Here is a 26,435-nt window from a genome sequence, read left to right on the forward strand (position 1 = left end):
GCCAGGTAGAAAACAGGGTTAAATCTTGCTTTCCAGGTGGTAAACGAGTTAAATCTTGCTGTCAAGTGGTAAACAGCTTAAATCTTGCTGCCAGGTAGTAAACGAGTTAAATCTTGCTGCCAGGTAGTAAAAGGGTTAAATCTTGCTGCCAGGTGGTAAAATGGTTAAATCTTGCTTGCCAGGTGGTAAACGGGTTAAATCTTGCTGCCAGGTGGTAAACGGCTTAAATCTTGCTGCCAGGTAGAAAAAAGGGTTAAATCTTGCTGCCAGGTGGTAAAAGGGTTAAATCTTGCTTGCCAGGTGGTAAACGGGTTAAATCTTGCTGCCAAGTGGTAAACGGCTTAAATCTTGCTGCCAGGTAGTAAACGAGTTAAATCTTGCTGCCAGGTAGTAAAAGGGTTAAATCTTGCTGCCAGGTGGTAAAATGGTTAAATCTTGCTTGCCAGGTGGTAAACGGGATAAATCTTGCTGCCAGGTGGTAAACGGCTTAAATCTTGCTACCAGGTAGAAAAAGGGTTAAATCTTGCTGCCAGGTAGTAAACGGGTTAAATCTTGCTGCCATTTGGTAAAAGGGTTAAATCTTGCTGCCAGGTAGTAAACGGCTTAAATCTTGGTGCCAGGTAGTAAACAGGTTAAATCTTGCTTGCCAGTTGGTAAACGGCTTATATCTTGCTGCCAGGTGCGAAAAGCATTAAATCTTGTCTTGCTGCCAGGTTGTAAAAGGGTTAAATCTTTCTGCCAGGTGGAAAAAAGGGGTTAAATCTTGCTGCCAGGTGGAAAAAAAAAGGGTTAAAACTTACTGTCGCTTGGAAAAAAAAAGGGTTACATCGTGCTGCCAGGTGGATAAAAGGGGAAAAATCTTGCTGCCAGGTGGTAAAAGGGTTAAATCTTGCTGCCAGGTGGTAAAAAGGGTTAAATCTTGCTGCCAGGTGGAAAAAAGGTGTTAAATCTTGCTTGCCAGGTGGTAAAAGCAATAAATCTTGTCTTGCTGCCAGGTTCTAAAATGGTTAAATCTTGCTGCCAGGTGGAAAAAAGGGGTTAAATCTTGCTGCCAGGTGGAAAAAAAAGGATTAAATCTTGCTACCAGGTGGGAAAAAAAGGGTTAAATCTTACTGTCGCGTGGGTAAAAAAAAGGGTTAAATCTTGCTGCCACGTGAAAAAAAGAGGTTAAATCTTGCTGCCAGGTGGAAAAAAAGGGGTTAAATATTGCTGCCAGGTGGTAAAAGAGGTTAACTCTTGCTGCCAGGTGGAAAAAAGAGGTTAAATCTTGCTGCCTGGTGGAAAAAAAAGGATTAAATCTTGCTGCCAGGTAGTAAACGGGTTAAATCTTGCTGCCAAGTAGTAAACGGGTTAAATCTTGCTGCCAGGTGGTAAGCGGGTTAAATCTTGCTGCCAGGTGGTAAACAGCTTAAATCTTGCTGCCTGGTAGTAAAAGGGTTAAATCATGCTGCCAGGTGGTAAAAGGATTAAATCTTGCTGTCATGTGGTAAACGGGTTAAATCTTGCTGCCAGGTGGTAAACGACTTAAATCTTGCTGCCACATAGAAAAAAGGGTTAAATCTTGCTGCCAGTTGGTAAACGGTTAAATCTTGCTGCCAGGTAGTAAACGGGTTAAATCTTGCTGCCAGGTGGTAAAAGGGTTAAATCTTGCTGCCATGTAGTAAACTGGTTAAATCTTGCTGCCAGGTGGTAAAAGGATTAAATCTTGCTTGCCAGGTGGTAAACGGGTTAAATCTTGCTGCCAGGTGGTAAAAAGGTTAAATCTTGCTGCCAGGTTGTAAACTGGTTAAATCTTGCTACTAGGTTTGAAAAGGGTTAAATTTTGCTGCCAGGTGCTAAAAGCATTAAATCTTGTCTTGCTGCCAGGTTGTAAAAGGGTTAAATCTTGCTGCCAGGTGGAAAAAAGGGGTTAAATCTTACTGCCAGGTGGAAAAAAAAGGGTTAAATCTTTCTGTCGTGTGGAAAAAAAAAGGGTTACATTTTGCTGCCAGGTGGAAAAAAGGGCATAAATCTTGCTGCCAGGTGGAAAAAGGGGTTAAATCTTGCTGCCAGGTGGTTAAAGGGTTAAATCTTGCTGCCAGGGGGTAAAAGGGTTAAATCTTGCTGCCAGGTGGAAAAAAGGGGTTAAATCTTGCTTGCCAGGTGGTAAACGGCTTAAATCTTGCTGCCAGGTAGTAAACGAGTTAAATCTTGCTGCCAGGTAGTAAACGGGTTAAATCTTGCTGCCAGGTGGTAAAAGGGTTAAATCTTGCTGCCAGGTGCTAAAAGCATTAAATCTTGTCTTGCTGCCAGGTTGTAAAAGGGTTAAATCTTGCTGCCAGGTGGAAAAAAGGGGTTAAATCTTGCTGCCAGGTGAAAAAAAAAGGATTAAATCTTGCTACCAGGTGGGAAAAAAAGGGTTACACCTTGCTGCCAGGTGGAAAAAAGTTGATAAATCTTGCTGCCAGGTGGTAAAAGGGTTAAATCTTGCTGCCACATGAAAAAAAGAGGTTAAATCTTGCTGCCAGATGGAAAAAAGGGGTTAAATATTGCTGCCAGGTGGTAAAAGGGTTAAATCTTGCTGCTAGGTGTTAAACGGGTTAAATCTTGCTGCCAGGTGGTAAACGGGTTAAATCTTGCTGCCAGGTGGTAAACAGCTTAAATCTTGCTGCCAGGTGGTAAACGGCTTAAATCTTGCTGCCAGGTAGTAAAAAGGGTTAAATCTTGCTGCCAGGTGGTAAAAGGGTTAAATCTTGCTGCCTGGGAGTAAAAGGGTTAAATCTTGCTGCCAGGTGGTAAAAGGGTTAAATCTTGCTGCCAATTGGTAAACGGGTTAATTCTTGCTGCTAGGTAGAAAAAAGGGTTAATTCTTGCTGCCAGGTAGTAAAAGGGTTAAATCTTGCTGCCAGGTGGTAAAAGGGTTAAATCTTGCTGCCAGGTTGTAAACGGGTTAAATCTTGCTGCCAGTTTGTAGAAGGGTTAAATATTGCTGCCAGGTAGTAAACAGGTTAAATCTTGCTGCAAGGTGGTAAACGGGTTAAATCTTGCTGCCAGGTGGTAAACAGCTTAAATCTTGCTGCCAGGTGGTAAACGGCTTAAATCTTGCTGCCAGGTAGTAAAAAGGGTTAAATCTTGCTGCCAGGTGGTAAAAGGGTTAAATCTTGCTGCCTTGGAGTAAAAGGGTTAAATCTTGCTGCCAGGTGGTAAAAGGGTTAAATCTTGCTGCCAATTGGTAAACGGGTTAATTCTTGCTGCTAGGTAGAAAAAAGGGTTAATTCTTGCTGCCAGGTAGTAAAAGGGTTAAATCTTGCTGCCAGGTGGTAAAAGGGTTAAATCTTGCTGCCAGGTTGTAAACGGGTTAAATCTTGCTGCCAGTTTGTAGAAGGGTTAAATATTGCTGCCAGGTAGTAAACAGGTTAAATCTTGCTGCAAGGTGGTAAAAGGGTGGTAAATTGTACGCTCTGCGAAACCATTATATACTGTGGGGCTGTATTATACTCTAGGGGGCTGCAATGTACTCTAGGGGGCTGCAATGTACTCTATGGGGCTGCATTGAACTCTATGGGGCTGCATTGTACTCTATGGGGCTGCATTGTACTCTATGGGGCAGTATTATACTCTATGGGGTGGCAATAAACTCTATGGGGTGGATATATACTATATGAGGTGGAATTGTACTCTATGGGTCTGCATTGTACACTATGCAGCGACATTATACTCTGTGGGGCAGCATTATACTCTGTGGGGCGGTATTATACATGTATGGAGCTGCATTATAGTCTATAGGGTGGCATTGTACTCTCTGGGGCAGCATTATACTCTGTGGCTGTGTTTTACTCTAAGGGATGGCCTGCATTACACTCTATGGGGTAGCTGCATTATACTCTATGAGGGGGGCTGCATTATACTCTATGGGGGGCTGCATTATGCTCTATGGGGGGCTGCATTATGCTCTATGTGGCGGCATTATACTCTATGGGGCAGCATTGTATGATATACGGCGGCATTATACTGTATGGGGCGGCATTGTACTCTCTGGGGCAGCATTGTTTTCTATGGGGCTGCATTGTACTCTATGGGGCGGAATTATACTCTGTGGGGCTGGATTATACACTATGGGGCTGCATTATACTTTATGGTGGGATGGCAATATACTGTATGGGGCGGCATTGTACTCTATGGGACGGCATTGTACTCTATGAAGCTGCATTGTATTCTATGCGGCGGCATTATACTTTATGGGGCAGCATTATACTCTGTGGAGCTGCATTATACTCTATGGGGCTGTATTGTACTCTATGGGGCGGTATTGTACTCTATGGGGCGATATTGTACTCTATGGGGCAGCATTATACCCTATGGGGCTGTATTATACCCTGTGGGGCTGCATTGTACTCTATGGGGCTGCATTGTACTCTATGGGGCGGCATTATACTCTATGGGGCGGCATTGTACTCTATGGTGGAATGACATTATACAGTATGGGGCTGTATTATACTCTATGGGGCCGCAGTTTACTCTAGGGGGCTGCATTGTACCCTGTGGGGCGGCATTGTACGCTATTGTGGGGCGGCATTATACTGTATGGGGCTGTATTGTTCTCTATGGGGCTGCACAGTACTCTATGGCGAGGCACTGTAATCTATGGGATGGCCTGCATTATACTCTTTGAGGAGCTGCATTTTGCTCTATGAGGGGGGCTGCATTATACTCTTTGGGGCTGCATTGTACTCTATGGGGCAGAATTGTACTCTGTGGGGCTGGATTATACACTGTGGGGCTGCATTATACTTTATGGTGGGATGGCAATATACTGTATGGGGCTGCATTGTACTCTATGGGGTGGCATTGTTTTCTATGAGGCGGCATTATACTCTTTGGGGCGGCATTATACTCTGTGGGACGGCATTGTACTCTATGGGGCGGCATTGTACTCTATGGGTCTGCATTGTACACTATGCGGCGGCATTATACTCTATGGGGCAGCATTATACTCTATGGTGCAGCATTATACTCTGTGGGGCTGGATTATACACTATGGGGCTGCATTATACTTTATGGTGGGATGGCAATATACTGTATGGGGCTGCATTGTACTCTATGGGGTGGCATTGTACTCTATGGGACAGCATTGTATTCTATGGGACAGATGTATACTCTGTGGGGCGGCATTGTACTCTATGGGTCTGCATTGTACACTATGCGGCAGCATTATACTCTATGGGGCAGCATTATACTCTATGGGGCAGCATTATACTCTATAGGGCAGCATTATACTCTGTGGGGCGGTATTGTACTCTATGGGGCGGTATTGTACTCTATGGGGCTGCATTATACTCTATGGGGTGGCATTATACTCTATGGGGCTGCATTGTATTCTATGGGGCTGCATTGTACTCTATGGTGGGGCGGCATTATACTGTATGGGGCTGTATTATGCTCTATATGGCGGAATTGTACTCTATGGGGCTGCATTGTACTCTATGGGGCTGCACTGTACTCTATGTGGATGCACTGTAATCTATGGGATGGCCTGCATTATACTCTATGGGGTAGCTGCATTTTGCTCTATGAGGGGGGGCTGCATTATTCTCTTTGGGGTGGCTACATTATACTCTATGGGGTAGAATTATACACTATGGGGCGGCATTATACTCTATGGGGTGGCATTGTACTTTATAAGTCTGCATTGTATGCTATGCGGAAGCATCATACGCTATGCGGCAGCATTGTACGCTACGCGGCAGCATTGTATTCTGTGGGGCAGCATTGTACTCTGTGGGGCAGCATTGTACTCTTTGGGGCAGCATAGTAGTCTGTGAGGCGGCATTGTACTCTATGGGTCTGCATTGTACACTATGCGGCGGCATTATACTCTATGGGGCAGCATTATACTCTATGGTGCAGCATTATACTCTGTGGGGCTGGATTATACACTATGGGGCTGCATTATACTTTATGGTGGGATGGCAATATACTGTATGGGGCTGCATTGTACTCTATGGGGTGGCATTGTACTCTGTGGGGCAGCATTGTACTCTGTGGGGCAGCATTGTACTCTTTGGGGCAGCATAGTAGTCTGTGGGGCTGCATTGTACTCTATGGGATGGGCTGCATTATACTCTATCGGGTAGTGGTATTATACTCTATGAGGGCGGCATTGTACCCTATGGGGCAGCATTGTACCCTATGGGGCAGCATTGTACCCTATGGGGCGGCATTATACTCTATGGGGCGGCATTATACTCTATGGGGTGGAATTATACTCTGTAGGGCGGCATTGTACTCTATGGGGCTGCATTGTACTCTATGGCATTCTATGGGGTAACATTATATTGTATGGGGCGGCATTGTACCCTATGGGGCAGCATTGTACCCTATGGGGCGGCATTGTACCCTATGGGGCGGCATTGTACTCTATGGGGTGGCCTGCATTATACTCTATGGGGTGCCTGCATTATACTCTATGGGGTGGCCTGCATTATACTCTATGTGGCGGCATCATACTCTATTGGGCAGCGTTATACTCTGTGGCTGCATTATATTCTATGGGGCTGCATTGTACTCTATGGAGCAGCATTATACTCTATGGGGCAGCAGTGTACTCTATGGGGTGCCATTGTACTCTATGGGTCTGCATTTTATGCTATGCAGCGGCATTATACTCTATGGGGCGTCATTATAATCTATGGGGCAGCATTGTACTCTATGTGGCAGCATTGTACTCTATGGGGCTGCATTGTACTCTATGGGGCTGCATTGTACCCTATGGGGCTGCATTGTACCCTATGGGGCTGCATTGTACTCTATGGGGCTGCAATATACTTTATGGTGGGGCAGCATTATACTGTATCGGGCTGTATTATACTCTATGGGGCAGTATTGTATTCACTGGGGCAGCATTCTACTCTATGGGGCTACATTATGCTTTCAGGTGGGGTGGCATTGTACTCTATGGGCCTGCATTATACTCTATGGGGTAGCTGCATTATGCTCTGAGGGGGTTTGAATTATACTCTTTGGAGTGGCTGAATTATACTCTATGGGGTGGCTGCTTTATACTTTATGGGGCAGAATTGTACTCTATAGGTCTGCATTGTATGCTATGCTATGTGGCGGTATCATACTCTATTGGGCAGCATTATACTCTATGTGGCTGCATTATACTTTATGGTGGGGTAGCATTGTACCGTATGAGGCTGTATTATATTCTATGGGGCTGAATTGTACCCTATGAGGCTGCATTATGCTCAATGGGGTGGCATTATACTCTATGGTGGGGCAGTATTGTACTCTATGGGGCGGCATTGTACTCTATGGGGCGGCATTGTACTCTATGGGGCGGCATTGTACTCTATGGGGCGGCATTGTACTCTATCGGGCGGCTTTGTACTCTATGGGGCGACATTGTACTCTATGGGGCGACATTGTACTCTATGGGGCGGCATTGTACTCTAGGGGGCGGCATTGTACTCTTTGGGATGGCATTATACTCTATGGGGTGGCATTATACTTTTTGGAGCGCCATTATACTGTATGGGGCTGTATTATATTGTATGAGACTGTATTATACTGTATGGGGCGGCATTGAACTCTATGGGGCGGCACTGAACTCTATGGGGCGGCATTGTACCCTGTGGGGCGGAATTGTACCCTGTGGGGCGGCATTGTACTCTGTGGGGCGGCATTGTACTCTGTGGGGCAGCAGTGTACTCTGTGGGGCGGCAGTGTACTCTGTGGGGCAGCAGTGTACTCTAATGGGCTGCAGTGTACTCTATTGGGCTGCAGTGTACTCTATTGGGCTGCAGTGTTCTATATATGTACTGCATATATATGGGGCTGCATTATACTGTATGGAGGACTATGTGGAATGCATTATAGTATATGAAGGACTATGGGATGCATTATACTGTATTGAGGGCTATGGGTTGTGCATTATACTGTATGGAGGACTATGGGATGCATTATACTATATTGAGGACTATGGGGAGTGTATTATACTATATGGAGGACTATGGGATGCATTATACTATATTGAGGACTATGGGGAGTGTATTATACTATATGGAGGACTATGAGGAGGGGTGCATTATACTGTATGGAGGACTATGGGCTGTGTATTATACTATATGGAGGACTATGGGATGCATTATACTATATTGAGGACTATGGGGAGTGTATTATACTATATGGAGGACTATGGGTTGTGCATTACACTATATGGAGGACTATGGGGAGTGTATATTACTATATGGAGGACTATGGGGAGTGTATTTTACTATATGGAGGACTATGGGGAGTGTATTTTACTATATGGAGGACTATGGGGAGTGTATTTTACTATATGGAGGACTATGGGGAGTGTATTTTACTATATGGAGGACTATGGGGAGTGTATTATACTATATGGAGGACTATGGGGAGTGCATTATACTGTATAGAGGACTATGGGGAGTGTATTATACTATATGGAGGACTATGGGATGTATTATACTATGCGGAGGACTATGGAGTGTATTATACTATGCGGAGGACTATGGGGAGTGCATTATACTATGTGGAGGACTATGGGGAGTGTATTATACTATATGGAGGACTATGGGGAGTGCATTATACTGTATAGAGGACTATGGGGAGTGTATTATACTATATGGAGGACTATGGGGAGTGCATTATGCTGTATGGAGAACTATGGGCTATGGGATGTATTATACTATGCGGAGGACTATGGGATGTATTATACTATATAGTTGACTATGGGGTGCATTATACTATGTGGAGTACTATGGGGAGCGCATTATACTTTGCGGAGAACTATGGAGATGTATTATACTATGCGGAGGACTATGGAGTGTATTATACTATACGGAGGACTATGGAGTGTATTATACTATGCGGAGGACTATGGGGAGTGTATTATACCATGTGGAGTACTATGGGGAGTGCATTATACTATGTGGAGTACTATGGGCTGTGCATTATACTATATGGAGGACTATGGGCTGTGCATTACACTAAACAATCAAAATGCTGCCTATTCATTCAGTGACTGGATTGTTTATGCCGCTACAAAAATCATTGTTCTCTGCAGCACATCGCTCAGAGAAAAGTTCAGATATGCTGCTGATAACATGATACTGTATGGGGACAGATTGATCTATCAGTGATTGTGTCCATCGTTCTTCCTCAGTCGGTGTAAAGAGGCCGGGAAACAATGGTTGAACGACTTCAATATTGTTGATCGCGCTCGTTTAACGGCCTGAACTCAGCGCATGTGAATACAACTGAAATGTTTCTGTGTGATGCTGCAATATGTGAACATTGGGGGCCCCACTTTAAACTTTTGCCCAGAGCCCACTTTGTCTAAAACCGGCCCTGTGCGCACCACACCACTGTACAGTGAGAGGAAGGACTTTTACCTGTGATTTACACTTGCATCTGAAAACACAAACAATAGTTTAGAATTAGATTTACTGAAGTATTTAATAAAAGTCACTCAGTTGGGCGACTCATTTTTAGGCCATATTCACACGTGATTTTTTTTCTCATCTGCACAAAACCAAACAATCTAATTTTCATTAGTGTGCGGCTTCCGATTTTCATCTTTTTTTATTTTGGTCCATGTGTCCATTTTTACCATCAGTATGTCATCCATTTATCTTTGTATGAAAAAATAAAAAAGCTAATGGAAATTTCCCAAGTTTTTCCTAATAGTCAGTCAATGGGTGAGTGTGATCTACAATTCACCCCAAACCTGACAGGTTACTAGCTCCATAGAATATAAGGGCCAGTGAAAAAAACTTTTCTCTCTCCTGTGACGTTCTGCCTGTGGTTGGGCGTCATAGAAGACAGTGATTTTTACTATATACCGGAATACTGCTGTATGTGGCATAAGAGATCAGACAATCGCAGATTCAAGTCCCCTAAGAGGACTAACAAACAGAGAAAGAAGTGAAGAAAAAGGTGTTTAAAAAAGTAAGAAAAAAGTTCAAATCACACCCCCTCTTCTCCAGTTAACATTAAAGAAAGAAAAAAAATAAAAAATACACATATTTGGTATCAACGTGTTCAGAAAAGTCCAATCTATGAAAATATAAAATTAATTGACCCAATCTGTAAAAACTGTAAAGCTAAGAAGAAATCAAAATGGCAAAATTGCAGGTTTTTGATTGCTACAATTCCACAAAAAATGCATTAAGAAGCGATCAAAGCGTTGAAACTACCCCAAAATAGTATCAATAAAAACATCAGGTCACCATGCAAAACACAAGTCCTCACACAGCTCCATCGACCACAAATTAAAATGTTACGGGTATTCAAAAATGCAGACTCAAGCTAATTTTTGCTAATTTTTTTTCACCACTTAAATGAAAAAATACAAGTTTGGTATCGTGGTAATCGTCCTGGCCTGACTGGTCCGGGCATTTGCCGTGCGTAAAGAACGGACATCAGAAAACAGAAATTCATTATTATATGTACTTATAGAGACAGCAGTACAATCACTGTTCTGAATTACATGACTTTTCTTATTTAGGACTTACCGGTACATAAATTGAGCTTCGATTTTTGCTCGATATTTTTCAAATCTAAATAACTGCAAAATCCTGAATTGAAGAAATAGAGAGGTTTCCTTATGAATAGCCTGATCTTAAAAACCAATTGTATCAATAGTAAATATTGCCATAACGAGCTAATTAATAAATATAAGGCTTTCTCATTAAAAATGTATGGGAAATGAGAATTGGGGAGTAGATGAAGCTTGTCCTAAGAAATCAGAAACGTATATAGACAGAAAATGGGAAATAATACGGACAGACCAGTAGAAGAAACACTTACTCACTCTGAACGCCTACTATAAACTCTCAGAGGAGTTCCGGGTGAGCGGTTGCTTATATATTCCTCATGATGTCATAATATCCAGGCAGAGGTGACGATGGTGAAGATCTTGTGATGTCACAACATTCTAGAATGTGCTTAGGACAAGCCCTGCAGCCAATGCTATTCAATATAATCATGTGTAATAAAGTCTATGGAGGGTTTATAATTGATTTTGCTAAATATTAATATTAACATATTAATTACAATTAATATTAATATAAAATAATTAGAACACTTAATATTGAACAGAATTAAGTATGCTTATTTCCCCCTATATACCTTGTATATATAAATATTTCCCCTTCTATATAACATATGAGCCCCCTATATACCGTAAGAGGCCACACACAGCCCCTATAAACCTTAAGAGCCCCACATAGGCTCCCTATATATAGCATGAGCCCCACATAGCCTTCCTATATACACCATGAGCCCCACATAGCCTCCACATATACAGCATGAGCCCCACATAGCTTCCCCATATACAGCATGAGCTCCACATAACCTCTATATACAGCATGAGTCCCACATAGCTTCCCCATATACAGCTTGAGCTCCACATAGCCTCCTATTTACAGCATGAGGCCCACATAGCCTGTCTATATACAGTATAAGCCCCCACATAGCCTCCCCATGTCCAGCATGAGCCCCACATAGCCTCTCCATGTCCAGCATGATGCCCACATAGCCTCCACATATACAGCATGAGCCCCACATAACCTCTATATACAGCATGAGCCCCACATAGCCTCCACATATACAGCATGAGCCCCACATAGCCTCTCTATACAGCATGAGTCCCACATAGCTTCCCCATATACAGCATGAGCTCCACATAGCCTCCACATATACAGCATGAGCCCCACATAGCCTCCACATATACAGCATGAGCTCCACATAACCTCTATATACAGCATGAGTCCCACATAGCTTCCCCATATACAGCTTGAGCTCCACATAGCCTCCTATTTACAGCATGAGGCCCACATAGCCTGTCTATATACAGTATAAGCCCCCACATAGCCTCCCCATGTCCAGCATGAGCCCCACATAGCCTCTCCATGTCCAGCATGATGCCCACATAGCCTCCACATATACAGCATGAGCCCCACATAACCTCTATATACAGCATGAGCCCCACATAGCCTCCACATATACAGCATGAGCCCCACATAGCCTCTCTATACAGCATGAGTCCCACATAGCTTCCCCATATACAGCATGAGCTCCACATAGCCTCCACATATACAGCATGAGCCCCACATAGCCTCCACATATACAGCATGAGCCCCACATATCCTCCACATATACAGCATGAGCCCCACATAGCCTCTCCATGTCCAGCATGAAAAATTGTTGTCTATTTCTTGCGACTGAACATATGGGCTTCTTATTACGGTAGGGGCATATTGTTGTCCTCTCCTTGCCCCGAATTATCAGCACTGCTGCACTTTATTTGTCTAGAACGGCTTTTTGAGCTAATACTTTTACATCCTATCAACGTAATCACTTATTGGTACATTTGACTTAGTTGTCCATATCAGTGCACTATATTTATTTTTGCATTTCCCTTGTTTTTGCTTTTTTGCTTGACTGATGTATTATATACTGCTTGGAGGAGGGAGCGTCAGCAGACGCATCCACCTCCATCATTCTGTGCATGTGGTCGGCCAGGCAGTACGGGTGCTGATGGACGGAGGTGGGCAGTAACACGACTGCCGGTATCCTTCAATCTTTGATGACTTTTTTATGTATGTGTATGTCTGTTTAAGGGTAAAAAGGTTTAAGGGAGAGCCGACGTGGAGAGGGGACACCAAATCCATTCGCTAGGGTGTCAACCTCCACTGCTAAGAAGGCCACGAGTCCAATAGGGAATTCTAGGAATAGCCTGGGTTGTGTCTTTATGTATATTGATAAGGGTACTTTTAGATTTATCTATTAGGGTATGTGCACACGATGCAGAAATGCTCAGGATTTTTTCCTGAGCGTTTCTGCATCTCTCTGGCAGGAAAAAACGCATGCGGATTGTACATGTGGATTGTACATGCGGATTGTACATGCGGTTTCCTGCCAGGGACATGCGGAAATGAAGCGGTCTTCACTTTCATTTCCGCATGCGGGTTGACAAGCGCTTCCCAGGCGATTTTAGCATCACTTGGAAAGTGCTTGTCAACTTCACACTATATAAATCCATGCAATCGGCATGGATTTATATAGTGTGTGAATGTCAAAAAATAAAAAATAAATCTATACTTTACCCTCTGATGGCCCCCGGTGTCCTGCTTCATCGGTCCCGGCTGCCGGCAGTGAAGACTGTAGGACCTTCCGACGTCAGCGTCACGTGACCCGTCACATGACTCTGACGTCAGCGAAGGTCCTTCATTCAACCGCGAAGTGCGCGGGAAGCCGGCAGGACGCAGCGCGGGCCGTCAGAAGGTGAGAATATATATATTTTTTATTTTATTCTTTTTTTTTTTAATGGTACCTGGGTCTGGATGAGAGTCCTCTCATCCACACCCGGGTACCATCCGCACATTAGACCGCATGAAAAGCGCATCAACATATACAGTGATGCGGATTCCATGCGGTCTAATGCAAGTCAATGGCGGCAAAAGAGCAGCGTTTCCGCAAAATTAATTGACATGCTGCGAATTTTTGACCGCAGCGTTTACGCTGCGGAAAAATCCGCATCATGGGCACAGCACATGCGGATTTCCATTGGGGAACATTGCTGCCCTTCTACCATGCGTTTTTCATGCGTTTCCGTGGCGTTTACGCAACTGCAAAAACGCCGCAGAAACGCATGAAAAACGCATCGTGTGAACTCAGCCTTAAAAGTTATTTTAAGTTTGTTTGTTTTTTTGGCTTTGGTTACTGTTTGACTTTACACCCCACCTTCTTTATCTTTCTTTTGGCATATAGTTTTGTCCAACATGAAGCTCCAATAGCCTCCCCATGTCCAGCATGAGACCCCCATAGCCTCCCCATGTCCAGCACGAGAGCCCCATAGCCTTTTCATCTCAAGCCAAACATCCCATACACACACAGTGGCGTACCGCCAATGGAGGCAGGCCATCACTGGTATGGGGACGTGAACCGGGGAGGGGGGCGCACCACACTGGGCCTTCCCCGCACCGGGCCCCACCTCCGCCCATCAGCACCCGTACTTCCTGGCCGACCACCCACACAGAATGATGGGGGTGGAAGCGTCAACTGACACTCCCTCCTCCATCATCATTGCTCGCGCTGATGGCTGGAGGGGGGGGCCCAGTGCAAGCAATGATGATGGAGGAGGGAGGGTCAGCAGTCACTTCCACCCCATAATTCTTCCTCGTCGTCTGACGTCTTAGAGCAGCGGTTGCGATGACGCCAACACATTGCGCCCGTTGCTCTGAGATGCCCGGCGCTTCACAATGCACGCTGAGGAGACTGGAGCACTGGGTGGAACCAGGAGAGGTGAGTACTGTATTAATTTTTTTAAAATCAGGGACCAGTGGCCATAATACAGTATGGGGGGTGCATTATATTGTGTGGAGGACCATGGGGAGTGCATTATACTGTGTGGAGGACCATGGGGGTGCATTATACTGTATGCAGGATCATGGTGGGCGCATTATATTGTGTGGGGGACCATGGGGGTGCATTAAACTATATGGAGGTCTATGGGGGTACATTATTCTTGTATAGAGGACCATGGGGGGTGCATTATATTGTGTGGAGGACCATGGGGAGTGCATTATACTGTGTGGAGGACCATGGGGGTGCATTATACTGTATGCAGGATCATGGTGGGCGCATTATATTGTGTGGGGGACCATGGGGGTGCATTAAACTATATGGAGGTCTATGGGGGTACATTATTCTTGTATAGAGGACCATGGGGGGTGCATTATATTGTGTGGAGGACCATGGGGAGTGCATTATACTTGTATAGAGGACCATGGGGGGTGCATTATATTGTGTGGAGGACCATGGGGAGTGCATTATACTTGTATAGAGGACCATGGGGGGTGCATTATATTGTTTGGAGGACCATGGGGAGTGCATTATACTGGGTGGAGGATCATGGTGGGCGCATTATATTGTGTGGGGGACCATGGGGGTGCATTATACTGTATAGAGGATCTTGGGGGGCACATTATACTGGTATAGGGGACCATAAGGGGGTGCATTATATTGTGAGGAGGACCATGGAGAGGTAGGTTTTTTTGGGTGGGGCGGCTCAATTAGAACTTCTGTTATTGGGGCACATGATTTCTATGTACAGTTATATGAAAAAGTTTGGGCACCCCTATTAATCTTAAGCTTATTGTTTTATAAAAATTGGTGTTTTTGCAACAGCTATTTCAGTTTGATATATGTAATAACTGTTGGACACAGTAATGTTTCTGCCTTGAAATGAGGTTTATTGTACTAACAGAAAATGTTCAATCTGCATTCAAACAAAATTTGACAGGTGCATAAGTTTGGGCACCTCACCAGAAAAGTGACATTAATATTTAGTAGATCCTCCTTTTGCAAAAATAAGAGCCTCTAGTCGCTTCCTGTAGCTTTTAATGAGTTCCTGGATCCTGGATGAAGGTATTTTTGACCATTCCTCTTTACAAAACAATTCCAGTTCAGTTAAGTTTGATGGTCGTCGAGCATGGACAGCCCTCTTCAAATGATCCCACAGATGTTCAATGATATTCAGGTCTGGGGACTGGGATGGCCATTCCAGAACATTGTAATTGTTCCTCTGCATGAATACCTGAGTAGATTTGGAGCGGTGTTTTGGATCATTGTCTTGCTGAAAGATCCATCCCCTGCGTAACTTCAACTTTGTCACTGATTCTTGAACATTATTGTCAAGAATCTGCTGATTCTGAGTGGAATCCATGCGTCCCTCAACTTTAACAAGATTCCTGGTGCCGGCATTTGCCACACAGCCCCAAAGCATGATGGAACCTCCACCAAATTTTACTGTGGGTAGCAAGTGTTTTTCTTGGAATGCTGTGTTCTTTTGCCGCCATGCATAACGCCTTTTTGTATGACCAAACAACTCAATCTTGGTTTCATCAGTCCACAGGACCTTCTTCCAAAAAGAAATTGGCTTCTCCAAATGTGCTTTTGCATACCTCAGCCGACTCTGTTTGTGGCGTGCTTGCCGAAACGGCTTCTTTCGCATCACTCTCCCATACAGCTTCTCCTTGTGCAAAGTGCGTTGTATAGTTGACCGATGCACAGTGACACCATCTGCAGCAAGTTGATGCTGCAGCTCTCGGGAGGTGGTCTGAGGATCGTCCTTGACTGATCTCACCAGTAGTGTTGAGCGATACCTTCCGATATCAGGAAATATTGGATCGGATTGGATCGGGCCGATTCCCAAAAAGTATTGGACATCGCTGATTCCGATACCGGAAACCAATGCAAGTCAATGGGACACAAATATCGGAATGAAAATAAGCCCTTTCTTTCCTTGTAGGTTAATTCTACATGAAGGAAAACAACTAACAATAATGTAGAATGTATCGGGGGAGGTGGTTGCCCAAATCGATGGGAACAGTGCACAGTGAAACATGAAAAGCCGGCAATTCAGCAGCGGCATACACCGGTACCCGACAATTTATAACAGAAAGAATAGAGCTTCACACATAGATTAGATAGATAGAAACATGTCAGTCACATATATATGAAGTACAGTGACAGTGTTGCTTACTGTACTTGTCATTTAGTGTAAAGGATTTATTAAAAAAAATATTAGTGTTTTCATGCACCGTCTCTTTAAAAAAGCCGGCCGGCAATTCAGCAGCGGTACCCGACAATTTAGAATAGAAAGAATAGAGAATCACACATAGATTAGATAGATAGAAACATGTCAGTCACATATATATGAAGTACAGTGACAGTGTTGATTACTGTACTTGTCATTTAGTGTTAAAATAAAGGATTTATTAAAAAAAAAATTGGCGTGGGGTTCCTCCTAATTTTAGTCTCTAGCGGAGGTTAAGCAGACGGCTGGGGCAGATGTTTGAAGCCTGGGAAGGGGGTAATACCCACGGAGCTTCCCAGGCTACTAATATCAGCCCCCAGCTGAATACTTAGCCTTTACTAGCTATTAAAATGGGGGACCCCCCCAAAAAAATGGCGTGGGGTCCCCCCTATTTTAATAGCTAGCAAAGGCTAGGCAGACAGCTGGGGGCTGATATTAATAGCCCAGGAAGGGTGCCATGAATATTGGCCCCCTCCCAGGCTAGAAACACCAGCCGTCAGCCGCCCCAGAAATGGCGCATCCATAGGATGCGCCAATTCTGGCACTTAGCCTCGCTCTTCCCACTGCCCTGGTGCGGTGGCAGTGCGGTAATAGGGGGTTAGTAATGGGGGTGTCTTATAGACGCCTCTCCATTACAAACCTGGGCTTGATGTCAGCTGACATTATAAGCTGACATCAACCCCAGCCCTATTACCCCACTGCCACCGCTACAGGGCAAATACATACACTATAAAAAATCCATCGTAATGTAGGACCGACACGGTCCGTTCTGTGAGAATCACAATAGCTCAGTGGCCATGTGCACTATCATTAAGTGACCCACCTACCCATACTAGAGTCCAAGTAAATGTACGAGCATAGAAGTTAAAGTTGTCCAGGGAAATAATACTGGTCTATGGTAAACAGTTCATTGAATAGTCACCAAATAGTTAGGCATCAAACTATCCACAAGAGATAGATGTATGGACAATTAATTCATACCTGGACACAGGACCATATGGTGTGGGAGCACACAGAAGGGCCACACGTCCACCCCAACGCGCTGCCTTCTTCATGTGGCGTAAAGCATCTCAGGAGGTGTGTCTCTTTAAATGATAGCCCAGCCAATGGGTGAAGATGGGAGGACCATGGGTGACGCATGTAGCGTCGCGGTTGCCGGGTCGACCCGTGACGTCAGTGTCAAGCGGCGGATCACGCGGAAGTCACGTGGGCCCATGTGACTCCGCAGGTCCTTGCAGGTAGACGCCGAAGACCACGGGGCGCTGTGCCAGCCCGCGAAGTGCATGCGTACAGGTCCTATCAGCCCCAAACACTATCCCAGTGCTCAAAGAATGCAATGCATAACCACATAAACGGCATACCCCCCCAATGTTACATGTCACCTTTACCACAACTCATACAATGCGGTCTGAAGGTCAGTTTAGCAATACATTTAGATCTGGATAGTAATACATTATCATATACAACGCAATATATCAGATATGTTATAATTAATAGAAAAGTTTCATACATTAACCAACCCAATGACAACATGTACATACTTTATAATGTCTTCATTCACATAAATATAGATAGTTAACATATCAGTGTACAGACAATAGCTCACATATAATAAAATTGACATACATCACAACCACTACAGTCCTCACACCTAAACCATCCACACATGTAAAGCAGTCACTATGGGGTCCAAAATATATATATAGGCTTGCACTACATCCCACAAGAATGTAAGTGTCCCTATAGGGGAACGTGTGTGCACCCACCAATATAGACAAAATATCATGGACAGGAGGTGTCCACGCTGGGCACTACAAAACCCCAAATGAGTCCGTACATGACCCGACCTGGACACCCCCTGCACTACATAAGACACATGGTCAAACTGCAATGGATAAGCTCTCATACAATGGGTACAAAAAAATCACAGTATCAACGGGTCAGGAAACCAATCGATGCACAGTAAGGCACTTGTCATTCCTGGATCAAGTGAATTTTCCTCTCCACCCATGGTCGAATATAAAGGGCATCAGAAGAGATGTAACTAGGCCACATCCATCCCAAGAAGATTTAGCAACAAATATAGATGGATACACGCTGTGAAAAATAAAATCAAAATTAAGAACAATTTAAAAACAATATAGATGTATGTTGCAGGCAAAGAGCGATCAGAGAAAAGGGAGAAAATTGAGGTTCTCGTTCAATCCATTTGGATGTACCGTACCTAAATTCCAAATCCATCGTGACTCTAATTGAGCTAAACGCTGACTACGTTTTCCTCCACGAATTCTATACTTAAGTGAATCAATCCCTCTAATATTTAATAGGGAACTATCACAGCCATGACATAGCTTGAAGTGTCTTGGTATTGTCCTGAGTGTGGAAGTGTCCACACAGTCGGTGGCTGCCAAAATACCCAACACATTTTCCCTTACTCTCACTTTCAGTTGGTGCGTAGTTAGGCCAATATAAATTAGTCCACAAGGACAAGTGGCATAATAGATGACATAGCGTGAGGTACAGGTGATGCGGCTCCTGATTCCATATATCTTAGTGCCAGCTGCATTAGTGAAAGTATTCACTCTTTCCACATTAGGGCAGGCAACACATCGACCGCAAGGAAAACTTCCACACACAGGACTTGAGGCACCCAAAATTGTAGTCACGGATTCAGTCTGGTAATGACTATGTATTAATTGGTCCCGTAGATTTTTGGAGCGACGTACAGTGATAGATGGACGATCAGGAAGAATTTTTGACAGCGTGGGATCTGTCAATAAAATTGGCCACGCCTTGGTCAAGCATTCCCTCATACGTCCAAACTGCCCATGGTAATTTGTTATAAATCTCACTTTGTCCTCCATCTTGGGGCTCTTTTTTTATATAATAATTCATGTTGACTAGAGTATTTGGCACGATGATATGCTCTTTTTACAATGCGTTTGCTGTAGCCCCTCTCGTAGAATCTATTTTTCAGGTCTTCTGACTGTCTAACAAATTCTATGTCATCAGAGCAAATCCTAAGCAAACGTAGGAATTGGCCTGTTGGTACAGCCTGAATCATATGAGGGGGATGAGAGGATGTCGCATGGAGTAGCATATTTGTGGAAGTGTCTTTCCTATAGATACTAGTCTGTAAGAAATTATTTCGATCCCTGGTAAGGGTCACATCTAAGAAATTAATTACATTTCTATCTCACGTATATGTGATAAAAATGTTCATATCATTCTTATTGAAGGATTCCATGAACTCAAATAAAGCTTCAACAGTGCCCTGCCAGATCAGCAGGATGTCATCAATGTACCGCGTCCACAGAGGGACGCAGTCCATTGATGCCCGCCGATCCAGCAGGGAGAGGTCCCTCTCCCACAGCCCCAGGAAAAGATTAGCATAAGCCGGGGAAAATGCTGCCCCGATGGCAGTACCCTGGAGCCCAGTATTGCTAAACTGACCTTCAGATCGCATTGTATGAGTTGTGGTAAAGGTGATATGTAACATTGGGGGGTATGCCGTTTATGTGGTTATGCATTGCATTCTTTGAGCACTGGGATAGTGTTTGGGGCCGATAGGACCTGTACGCATGCGCTTCGCGGGCTGGCACAGCGCCCCGTGGTCTTTGGTGTCCACCTGCAAGGACCTGTGGAGTCACATGGGTCCACGTGACTTCCGCGTGATCCGCCGCATGACACCGACGTCACGGGTCGACCCGGCAACCGCGACGCTACATGCGTCACCCATGGTCCTCCCATCGTCACCCATTGGCTGGGCTATCATTTAAAGAGACACACCTCCTGAGATGGTTTACGCCCCCTGAAGAAGGCAGCGCCGAAACGCACGTTGGGGTGGACGCGTGGCCCTTCTGTGAGCTCTCACACCATAAGGTCCTGTGTCCAGGTATGAATTAATTGTCCATACATCTATCTCTTGTGGATAGTTTGATGCCTAACTATTTGGTGACTATTCAATGAACTGTTTACCATAGACCAGTATTATTTTCCTGGACAACTTTAACTGCTATGCTCGTATATTTACTTGGACTCTAGTATGGGTAGGTGGGTCACTTAATGATAGTGCACATGGCCACTGAGCTGTTGTGATTCTCACAGAACGGACCGCGTCGTTCCTACATTACGATGGATTTTTTATAGTGTATGTATTTACACAATTTCTGTCAAGCATGTGTATTGCATTTTGCATTTTATATTTATACAATAAAATTTGTTTTTTATATTGAGAAACATTCTTTTGGGTGATCTTGATCGCTTTGTTCTTCTATGAGTCTACACGACCGATAAAGCAGCCACAGCCGGTGACTGGGAAGACTCTGTGACTTCTCTGCATTTAGTGGTCACTACTCACCTGGTCGGTTATATGTAGGAATCTCCTCTTTACACCGCTCATCACCCCTCACATATGTCTCTGTAGTATTAATATGGGTCAGATCTTCACCCTGAAACAAATATTATAAGAATCACAGACAGATGGAGAAGTCCCATCTATGATCAGCTCTAATCCTGCCATCTCCACCGTTCTCATTACACAAGTATAAAACATATAATACTGGTGGATAAAACAAGACTGAGCACAAGACCTTCACAGCCATCTACACATCACAGGAGAGATCTCATGACACCTTATCTCCATCTACCTGATGATCCTGAGGAACATTGGGATCTTCTTGTTTACAGTCCTGTGGAAGAAGAGGATGGGGACATCTCTCTGGTGTTGTCCTCTTACTGGATAGATCTGGAGGAAACACATACAGGGACTGAATTCATTCTTTACATACAGATAATTATAGGCCGTGTGTATTTAGTCCTGTCTATTACCTGATGATGTCAGGGGCTGGGGAACCTCCATGACGTCCTTGTACAGATCTTTGTGTCCTTCTAAATACTCCCACTCTTCCATGGAGAAATAGACAGCGACATCCTGACACCTTATAGGAACCTGACACATACAATGATACCGTCATCCCCCGATCCTTTCATAGCGTTACTGTATAATGTCCCAGCAGTGTCACCTCTCCAGTCAGCAGCTCAATCATCTTGCAGGTAAGTTCTAGGATCTTCTGGTCATTGATGTCCTCATGTATCAGGGGGTGAGATGGAGGCCCCGTGATTGGGCTCAGAGGTCTCTCCCTTCCCTCAGACACAGGGTCCTGACAGCGCCCACTAGAGGTCTTCTTCACTACTGTGTAATCCTGGTTATGGAGAGACACATTGATAAATCGCACTACAGACATTTCCAGAGTCCTCACCTCTCCAGTTCTGTCCATCTGTTATTCCCATATATAAGAATGATGTAATGTGACGTCATCAGAATCTCTCACCTCTCCAGTAAGCCGGAAGAGGATCTCTAGGGTGAGGTGTAATATCCTCTCCGCCATCTTGTCTCTGTCCATATCCATATTTGATGGGTAAATAAGGAAAATTCTCTTATATAGAAGATCTTCACTGAGAGGATCTGATATGGTAGAGACCTGAATGAGAAGATGATGAGCCAATGTAACATCATAAAAATCCTGTGTAATAATACAATTACTGGAGACAATGAGGGAAACATATGAGGAGATTTATTATTTTACAGTATTTAGTTTTCTTCTTTACATCTCGTCTCTTTTATGGACACTGGATTAGCAATACTGCAGGAGATATTCATTACACGACATGAGAAGTAATTACTTCATGATGAGGACGACATCTTCATCGTCTACTACGGCTCTAGAAACATAGTTAGCCAGAGTCCGTCACTGACTACATCACCACCGGTCGTCTATATGAATGTTTCCCGTCTTCACCGGACTGAAATCTTCTATCACTTTAGATCTGATGTCTGATTCACACACAGAAGTTTGAGGCATTTATAAAGCTTATTTGTTTGCACAAACACCGAGGGCAGAAATGATTTGATACCAAAGTCTCCATGTACAGTGTTTTATGGGGTTTATTTCTGGCCTTAGGCTTTCCTATATTACAAGAGAAACACCAGAAAAAAGTAGATATTATTGGCATCAACAATTCTTGTAAAAAGAAAAGAACATGCAAAAACCAAAGAACACATTTTGTTATTTTTTAACACGTTAAACATTTGTTGTAAAAAAAATGAACTCTTTTGGGCACCAGAACATAGATTTTCACTGCAGGGATGGCACAGGTGCGGCAGCAACAAAAACCCTGGTAGTTTAACCACTTGCTGCTGTCAAATGCAAACATGGCATCTAATAAGGTTTGACAGAATTCAACTAAATGCCTCTCCTCCCCCAAGTACTCGATTGTATGGGGCTACTTAGTTACTATGATACTTAAATGCCTAATAATGGTGTCTGGGCCTGCAATGTATGAAAGTCTACTATGCCGGACCAGAGACAGCTTCCAATAAGTTACCTTTTATCGCCCCCTATTCACATTAGACTAAAGTTGCATGAAAGCACTGATTTCGGGGGGGTTGGTCGACTATATCATTTATTTGGGGGCCTTCCGACCTATGATGTCAGGGCAGAGAAGGATTTGGCATCGTGAATTTCAGAGACTAATCCGTTTGCTCTTCCTGTAGAGGAGTCTGCAGCCGACTCTATTATACAGACCATAGGAAATTTGAACATTTGTGTGTATAGGGGAGTTATGAGAGATAGCCGTCTGCCAAATGACCATTCAGCAAACACTTATCTCATGTGTATGGGGTCGTTAATATTACACTGACAGGCAGTTGTTATAGCAGAAGATGAGGCGCCTCAAGTCAAAAGCCCCATCTATGCTATATAAGTCTGAAAGTTACTTTAGGTCAAAAGAAAAACACCAGCTATGAATGTTCCTTCTTGAATCAATAATGCGTCCTTGCCAGTCATCAGAATGTATCTGATTTAATGTGTCTAATTCAATGTGTCCGATTGAATGTTTCAACACAAGCACGAGAATAGAAGTTAGTCTTTGTGTGCTAAAATTATATAATCAAACCATATATGGTAAATCCGTTTCCTGCCTTCCGGGTGGATATAAAACCTATGCTTTGTAATAAAGTTTAGAGCTTGTTTGACACACATCCTGTCCTGTGTCTCACTCTCCGATATCGTAATCCAAAGGATAGAAGACTCAGAATGCAGTGACCACAGCTGGCGCCTCGAACAGGGACCTTGAGTTAATCTACCCAAGGGTGCTCGACCGGTCCGAGACGTGGGACGAGTGAAGCTCTCTGTTGGTGATATATACAGCGCTGAGGTAAGAATAACTGTTATATTCTACCTAATTATATCACTGCATAGAAGAGACTCCCTCACCCCCGAGCGGTCGGCTCCCAGGTAATTCAACAGATTGTTGTCTGGCTCAGGTCCCTTTGAACCAGTAGAATCTCCCTCAGATAAATTGACAGTCCTGCCTTCTATCCTTTGGAGAATTTAAGAATGAAAGTATGGATCCAATGATTGTGTTGTGGATGTGTCCCGGGATTGATGTTTTTGGTCTGTTTTTCTGGCTGGCGTATAAGTCCTAGAGAGGCTAGTAGTGGAATGGTTCAGAAACCTTTATGGCCCATTGTCTATAGACGGAGTGAGCCGTCTTTCTTTTTGACGAAGAAGAAGCCTGCTCCCTTGACGGAGGCGTAGCAGAGATGAGGCGGATGAGGTCTTCCGTCCTGGTTCGTCGAAGAATTTCCGGAAAGCCGTGAGAAAGGCTGGCAGGTTGGACACCAGGGAATCTCCTCTCTCCCATAGAGGATTTAGCCAAGCCAGCGCCTCCCCCGTGAGATGGGACATGATGAAGGCTACTTTGGCTCGGTCGGTGGAAAACTGGTGTGCCAAAAGTTCGAAGTGCAGAGTGCACTGGTTAGTGAAGCCCCGTGCCTGACCGGGATCTCCGCCAAAACGAGGCGGGGCGGAGAGACGGGGACCGGGAAGGGATGCTATGGTATTGATGGGCAGCGGCGGTGCCGGGGTAGTAAGTGTGCGAGTGGAAGCAGCTCCCGATGAGACAGTCAGTGTGTCCAGGCGAGAGTTAACACTACGCAGGTGACTCTGGATGGACTCCTGTTGGGACCTCTGACGGGAAAGTTCATGACATAGGTCCGAGAGCGAGGGAGCTTGGGTGCCACCGGGTTCCATGGCCCGAGCAAACTGTAACGGGTCTGGGAGGTGGAACCTCTGAGCTACTATACAAAGGGCAGTCCTTGTAAGGAAGCGGGTGGCTCCCAGGGAAGGCGGGTAGGTAGACACTGCAAGTGACAAGGACAGTCTCAGGGTAGAAGGGCAGGGCGGTCACAGCAAGTGACGGGGACAGTCTCCTGACAGGTGGGTGGTCACGGCAAGTGACGGGGACAGTCTCTTGACAGGCGGGTGGTCACGGCAAGTGACAACAGGGTAAGAGTCTCTGGGCAGGCAGGGGGTCACGGCAAGTGACGGCAGAGCCTCCAGGTAGGCTAGCAGGCAGGTAGCAGGTGAGCGCTCCCAGGTGAGCGAGTAAGAGTCTGTGGACAGGCAGGTGGTCACAGCAAGTGACGGATAAGCCTCCAGGTAGGCTAGCAGGCAGGTAGCAGGTGAGCGCTCCCAGGTGAGCGAGTAAGAGTCTCTGGACAGGCAGGTGGTCACGGCAAGTGACTGCTAAGCCTCCAGGTAGGCTAGCAGGCAGGTAGCAGGAGAGCGCTCCCAGGTGAGCGGGTGAGAGTTTCTGGACAGGCAGGTGGTCACAGCAAGTGACGGCTAAGCCTCCAGGTAGGCTAGCAGGCGGGTAGCAGGTGAGCGCTCCCAGGTGAGCGGGTAAGAGTCTCTGGACAGGCAGGCAGGTATCTGGCAGGTAGTTCCTGGTCCGCAGGCGGACTGATCCATAGACAGACTGGCAGGTGCTGGTAGGCAGACTGTCGGACCACAGGATTGCAAGCAGGTAGACAGAAATCAGGCAGATATCAGGCAGGTATCAGGCAACGGGAACTGAGGGCTGAAGCAGAGTTGAAAGGCTTTGCAACAACAGAGCTCGGGCACCTCCATTTTGGAGGAGGTGCCTTATATATGGTGAGGTCCTCCGGCCATTGGCCGGGGACTACTTAGGACTGTGCGCACGGCCCCTTTAAGAGAGAGGGAGCGCGCGCGCGCCCTAAGCACGTTGACCAGGAAGCAGCGTGTGCTGCCAGCAGAGCGGGAGGAAGACGCCGGGCACGGAGCGGAGAGGTGAGGGGAACGGCGTCCCTGCCTAGCAGGAGGCAGGGACGCCGACGCTACAGTCGTCACGTGATTGTAGCAGCCGTCACGTGATTGTGGCAGCCGTCATGTGATTGTGGCAGCCGTCACGTGATTGTGGCAGCCGTCACGTGCTGGTATAACACGCTGCAATTAGAAATGGGAATTGGCACAGGAGTCACAATATAAAGTCAGTGCTGGTAGTAACACAAGAATCCAACAAGCCGAGCGTCCACACGTCGTCCAACAGCCCAACATGGATGATGAGAAGCTGCGGGACGTCACATAATCCGCGATATTCAGGCAGAGAACACAAACCGCAATGTGCTGCCACCGACATCTTCATCAGCTCAGGAGGAGGCGACTGTGTAAGAACATCACCGTTTTGTTTTCCCCCCTGAATATCGTGGATTATTAGATGACTGATGTTCTGCTACTTTTTCTTTTTGAAGTTGTCTACACACATAATGGCTGCAGAGGACTGAGAGAAAGTCCACAGGGAACAAAACAGAAGTCGGGAACAGAAGGGGAGACGAGGGCTGAGCCACTTACACAGACAGAAAGATGAGGAGGACATGTTATTACTCCAGGATCAGCTCCATTCATTCCCTATGTGGCATCCAAGCGCTGAGCTCGGCTTTTTCCAGAGCCCCATAGAGAAT

The 26,435-nt window shown here is 45.2% G+C and overlaps 1 protein-coding gene across 1 annotated transcript in view; it reads right to left on the bottom strand.

Moving 5' to 3' along the window:
* The window catches only part of LOC141222893 (uncharacterized), an 85,910-nt gene that overhangs the window by 36,734 nt on the left and 22,741 nt on the right, over positions 1–26,435 (bottom strand). The window contains exon 4 of the mRNA XM_073666726.1: positions 20,970–21,060. Coding sequence (XP_073522827.1) covers positions 20,970–21,060 — 91 coding nt within the window. The remainder of the gene's footprint in view (positions 1–20,969; positions 21,061–26,435) is intronic.

The sequence above is a fragment of the Phyllobates terribilis genome, unplaced genomic scaffold, assembly GCF_046119375.1.
Source record: "Phyllobates terribilis strain yellow unplaced genomic scaffold, ASM4611937v1 Scaffold_364__1_contigs__length_1914224, whole genome shotgun sequence".
NCBI lineage: Eukaryota > Metazoa > Chordata > Amphibia > Anura > Dendrobatidae > Phyllobates > Phyllobates terribilis.